The sequence below is a fragment of the Vombatus ursinus genome, unplaced genomic scaffold (genome assembly GCF_900497805.2).
Source record: "Vombatus ursinus unplaced genomic scaffold, bare-nosed wombat genome assembly UNPS02008961.1, whole genome shotgun sequence".
NCBI classification, from domain to species: Eukaryota; Metazoa; Chordata; class Mammalia; order Diprotodontia; family Vombatidae; genus Vombatus; species Vombatus ursinus.
This window is the reverse complement of record NW_020948739.1, coordinates 212,742-218,741: the sequence shown is the minus strand read 5'-3', so window position 1 is coordinate 218,741 and position 6,000 is coordinate 212,742. Positions and strand designations below refer to the sequence as shown.

Genomic DNA, 6,000 nt, shown 5'->3' with positions numbered 1-6,000 from the left:
AGTTTTCTTCAGGAAGAAGAGTTCCTGACCACAGGCCTAGCACTCTATCTACCGTGCCACCTAAGTGCCCCTATTTAGTAGACACTAAATAAATGTTTATTGACTAATTTCTCTTACGTTTTACTTAGTTCTCTGACCCAGTACCCAAACCAGAATTTTATGTAAATGATCAGTCAGTACCATTTACAGGTATCCAACTCCATGACATATTAAGCACCTGGGTTCAGTCCTGGCTGTGTTGGGCACTACCTCTTGTCACCTTAGGCAAGTCATTTTACCTTTGCAGACATGTTTTCCTCATCTATAAAATGAGGAGTTTGTACTAGACAATCTCCAAAATCCCTTCCAGTTTACAATCCTGGTATTTTGTAGCTCTACTTAAACCAAGTGTTCAATTTAGTATTTATTTAATAATAGCTAGAATTTATATAGCTCTTTAATGTTTGCATAGTTCTTTGCAAATATCCCATTTCATCTTTACAACATTCATAGGAGGTAGATGGTTTGTTATCCCCATTTTACAGATGAGAAAACTGAGGCAGACAGCATTTAAGTGATTTGCCCAGAGCCATAGTGCCGGATGACAAACTTGAACTCACATCTTCCTGACTCAAGGCCCCATGCTCTATCAACTTTACCACCTAGCTGCCCAAACAAAATTGCCTAATCCAAGCATAGTGTAGTAAATCAACTCTGTAACTTGAGATTTTTCATTCATTCCAATCAATAAGCATTTATTATTGTTGTATGCTATGGGCCAGGCATTGTGCTAGATACTGGATGTTCACACTTTTAAATTTTAAACACAAAGAACATCATTTGGAAATTAGAAGTTTGTGGGCCAGCTAGGTGGTGCAGTGGATAGAGCACCAGCCCTTGAGTTAGGAGGACCTGAGTTCACATGTGACCTCAGATACTTGACATTTGCTAGCTGCATTCACTTAACCCCATTTCCTAGCCAAAAAAAAAAAAAAAGAAATTAGAAGTTTGTAATTGACCTCATGTTCTCTAGAAGCCGCTTTCAATAACCTGAGTAACTAAGAATTTCTAGCTTAGATTGGCTTTTAATTTCCTTGGCTAAAGGCCATGACACAGAAACAATGAGAACATCCAGAAAAATTAAAATGTGCAAATAGTTGTCTTGTTTTTAATAAAAATTTTGACTAATGAACTTAATCTATAATCAAAAAGTAACTATTTCTTCTGAGAGTGGTAAGATATCAGTAGTGAATTACACTCTTTATAGAGGGTCAGTAGTAAATAGTTTTTGAAAGCTTTGTTTATATACTACTGTAAGAGTGGTCTAGAATCTAGTCTCTAGATATCCATTTAACTTTTTCAGGGAGGGTGGCAGGGGGAGGGGAGGTAATGTCAGAGTTATAGGAATGGTGAGCTTAATGTCTTGTATCTGAGAAAATAAGAGAGGCAGAACTGAGACCAGAGGAATGGGAGCTATAGCCAGACAAAGGTCTTTTGCATAAGGATAGTGTATTTCATAAGGGCTAAGGAGGCTCAGGTTATCTACACTCCTCATCTTTCATTGGGAACTAACCCAGCTGATTTGTGCTATAGTCCATCTTTTTCCATCCTTGTCCACTAATTATTATATAATTTTTTACCTGTATAGTAATAGCTAAAACATAGCACTTTAAGATTTGCAATGTGGTTTATATATATATATATATATAATCATCTTATTTGAGCCTCACAACAACCCAGTAATGTGGAGTCAATTAGATAGTACATTAGATCAGGAGTCAGGAAGACAGGAACTCAAATCCAGCCTCAGGTATTAGTCATGTAACCCTAGGCAAGTCACTTGACCTCTCTGTGCCTTAGTATCCTCATCTGTAAAATGAGGATAATAATAGCACTTAACTTTTCAGGGTAAGTGTAAGGGTAGGGTTTTATAAGAATAAAATGAGATAATATTTGTAATGTGCTTTGCAAACTTTAAATCATTATATAAATAAATGTGAGCTATTAACTACTAAAGAGATAATGATTTCTCTGATAATGAAACCCTGGTTTTTTTATGAGGTAGCCCCACTTCTTCTTTTTTTTTTTTTTTAAAGGAAATTGGGGTTAAGTGACTTGCCCTGGGTCACACAGCTGGTGTCAAGTGTTTGGTCTGAGGCCAGATTTGAACTCAGGTCTTCCTGACTTCAGAGCCGGTCCCCTATTCACTGTGACACCTAGCTGCCCCTTAGCCCTACTTCTAATATCGATTTTTTGCTAATAATGATTTTTAAAAATAATATTTTATATAACATTTAAAGATATGTAAAACGTTTTATATATTTTCTCATTTTAGTATTGCATATACTCCAAATTGCTAATATAATTTAGAAAAGAAGCCTAGCTTTTCTTAACCTATACATTATAACTTTTTAAATACTCTATTATAAATTAGGAACAGTAATATGTGTTGAGTATATAAAATTTGCCCTGTATTCTAGGCACATGGTATTAAAATTCACAACAGAGAACAATTAGAAAACTTGTTAATTAATGTTCTGTTTCTCTTTATACTGTGACTTTAGATTGAGTTGTTTAAATAACACTTCTCTCTTCTGATACTGATTGATGTCTATACTCTGAAGTTTTTTTTTAAATTTTCAGATCAACTAAAATATTACTGAAAGCTGATGATGATCTGGATGGCCTAATTAATGAAATCTTTGAAGAGCCCTGTTTTGACAAAAAGCCTGTTGTAAGTAGAGTCCCATGAACATAGTGGTTTTTCTTTCTTTTTTCTTTCTTTTTTTTTTTTTTTTTTTTTTTTTGGTTAGGTAATGGGGCTAAGTGACTTGCCCAGGGTCACACAGCTAGTATGTGTCTAAGGCCGGATTTGAACTCAGGTCCTCCTGCCTCCAAGGCCAGAGCTCTATCCACTGCACCACCTAGCTGCCCCAACATAGTGATTTTTTCCTTCTGTATTTAGAACATTCAGAAAATTTGAAGACACAAGTAACTGTACACATTCAGTTGAATAAAGAGCGGGGGCTTTCGAATCAAAGGACCTCAGCTATCCCAGCTTTGTTCCATATTACCTGTGTAACCTGGGACAAGCTAATTAATCTCTCTGACCCTCAATTTTTTTCATATGAAAAATGAGGAATTTGGTTTATATGACTTCTAAAGTCCTTTACAACTCTCTAAACCCTTTGACCTTGAATTTAATTATAAAAAATAGCATTGTTATTTTGACTGCAAGTAACAAAAGGCATTTAGAAACTTGGTGATTTGATGTTCATTAGGTGTTGGCAGCAGTAATTAGAAATCAGGAATGTTTTCATTGCCAGTAATGATCTCATAGATCATCAAAGCCATTCAGCTAATAAAATGTAAGCTTCTTCAGGACAGGGCTGTTTCACTTTTTGTCCTTGTATCTATACTGCCTAGCACAGTGCCTTATACATTACTGTGTACTTAATAGTTAGTAGGAAGTACCTAATAATAAACAATATAAATTATGGAATTTAATCTGCACCTATTTGCAGAAATTGTTTGATCTCAAAAACCACAACCTGTATGATTGTAAGTCCAATTGGTAACTTAGAGCAATGTTATAGTTGTTCTAGGATTTTATCTAACATTTATATGTCAGAACTAAAACAAGGAAAATAAGCAAAATCCAAGTTTAAAAAAGGAAAAACAACAACCCTAGAACCGAATAGCAAAGTTCAAAAACAAGATCAATGCACAGAATCCACATGGAGACTGTGCTGTTAGAGACTTGTAATGCCATTTCAGTAGTCTTTTGTCAGCCAGCCTGAAAATGAACTGAAACAAGAAGCATTGACCAAAGGCTTTGGGGAAAGAAAAAAAAAATGAAATGTCCTCAGCGAGTTTACATTCAATTAGGAAAGACAACATGTGCATAAATAAATGGATACAAAATAAATTCAAGGTAAATGATTATGGAAGGGGAGGGCGCTAGCAGCTGGAGGGAACAAGAAGTTTCATGCTGGTATTACTTGGCAGTCTGGTAGAAGACTTGGAACCCTTCTTGGAATAATGTCTTTAAAATTATACTGAAATGCATTTATCAAAAAAAAACTGTAAACTAATTCGTGGACTCGCAGGTTAAAAATCCCAGCTCTCTTAAAGAGCTCTAATGACAGGTAATCCCACACTACCTGAAGTGGCCTATCACGGTCAGACCCAGCCCTGACCTGGATTCTATTCTGCATGACCTTAGTGCCTCAATCTGACAACAATACGGAAATTACCTAAGACAAATAAGTGTATTAGTGTTGTGGTTACAGATTGGGACTGGGGGTAGCAGAAGGGACAAGGCTGGTTGAGGAGAGAGCTGTACATAGGGGCCACAAATATTCCTGAGAAGAGGAGGCACAAATTCCTAAGTGCCTGCTGATACATTTCGGTATCTCAGCTCAAATGAGATCATTTTTGTAAAGTGCTTAACACAACACCTGGCACAAAACAGTGCTGTGTAAATGCTTATTCCTTCCTCTTTCCCTCCTCAGAATCATGCAGCCAGCAGCATAAGTATTAGCCCAGATGTTGGAGAAAACGTGGTCCTAGGAGGAAGTGATGACCCTACCAACCATTCACATAGAGCATGCTCCCCAAACAAAAAAGGGAGATTGATACACTTGTACTGGGGGGGGAATTCTTTTCACTTAAAATGGGAAGTTTACTTCTGGAAGAAGAGAAAGAAAAAGCAAAGAGACATTTTTGTCTTCATTAAAAGTTTGGTCATACACCAGGCAAAATAAAGACCTGTCTCTGCAGAATTAATGCTGCCATTTCTCTTTCTCTTCATCTCTTTTTGGCAGAGAGCCTGCTTCCTGGTTGGTATATGTTATACAGTATCACATGCATAGTTAACACTTAATAAATGCTAGCTAATGATGAGGATGTTATGTAACCATATAGGAACTGCTGTATAATTGTAACTAAGTATCTGTACATTTTCCCTGAATTTCTATTGGCTAAGACCATTTCATTTGATTAAGATTAATATTACTGAAGTTAACCAGGAGTTGGCTAGTTTATTTTTGGTTTAGGTGAGTCCTACTCACATACCTTACAAATGAGTCTGATTTTTTTCCTCCTCTGTTGAATTTTTCCAGAATGTTTTTTTAAACAGCAGTTTCTTCATATTAAATCATTGAACCAAAATATTAATAGAAGAGTTAGAAAGTAACTCTAAATCATCATATGTTAATAATAGCAGTATATCATTTCCCTAAACTGAAAGGCAGCAGGGTGATTTACAGATTCCTCAGGGAGTTCTGCTTCTCTATGTTTGCTGCCTCTCAAGGATTTACTCATTGTTTTTATTCCAGAAACTTTAAAATGATTACATTCATATTTTTGTTGAAAAAATAATATTTTTCTTATAAAATAAAGCAGAACCTGAATTTTGCTGTTATATCTCTCTAAAGCTGTCCTTTCTCTTTTATTGTTTTGGGCTTTTTGAACAGAAATTAAAACCTAAATCTTCAAATCACACATCTGTCAGAACTTCCATTCAAGTGCTTGGCAAAAGGTAAGTTGAGATTTTAGTGAATTAAACACACTAGTGAACAAAAGCTAGGAATGTGGTCTAATCATTTTTTGTTACCATTTAGACCACGTTGACATTAAATAACAAAGCATTACTTTTCAGGAGAAGGACCAAGAGCAATCTCTTATAATAGGCTGATGGCTTGTGACCCCATAGAGTAAAGGAAGTTTCCGTACTGGAGATTATTGCTATTGTAAATAATCTGCCACATGAAAAAGAGTGTGAACAGTTGCTCAGAATGAATGTTCTGTTATATTCTCCAGAGTTTGCTTTTTTTCCCCTCATATTATTTGGCAAACACTATTCTTCTGTGACTCATTTTAACTCCTTGAGTGTTCCAGAATGTGCAGGTTACATCCAGTAAAGCACAGCTCATGATCATGAATAAGTATCTCCTTTCCTGAAACAGTCAGCTCATGGAAGAGAACATTTTGATTACCGAAACATAGCCTTTTAATTGT

General features: G+C 35.8%; 1 protein-coding gene across 1 annotated transcript in view; it reads left to right on the top strand.

Moving 5' to 3' along the window:
- CUNH8orf37 (chromosome unknown C8orf37 homolog) overlaps positions 1–6,000 on the top strand; it is a 31,394-nt gene that overhangs the window by 2,781 nt on the left and 22,613 nt on the right. The window contains exons 2-3 of the mRNA XM_027849930.1: positions 2,623–2,713; positions 5,457–5,521. Of these exons, the coding sequence (XP_027705731.1) occupies positions 2,623–2,713; positions 5,457–5,521 (156 nt within the window). The remainder of the gene's footprint in view (positions 1–2,622; positions 2,714–5,456; positions 5,522–6,000) is intronic.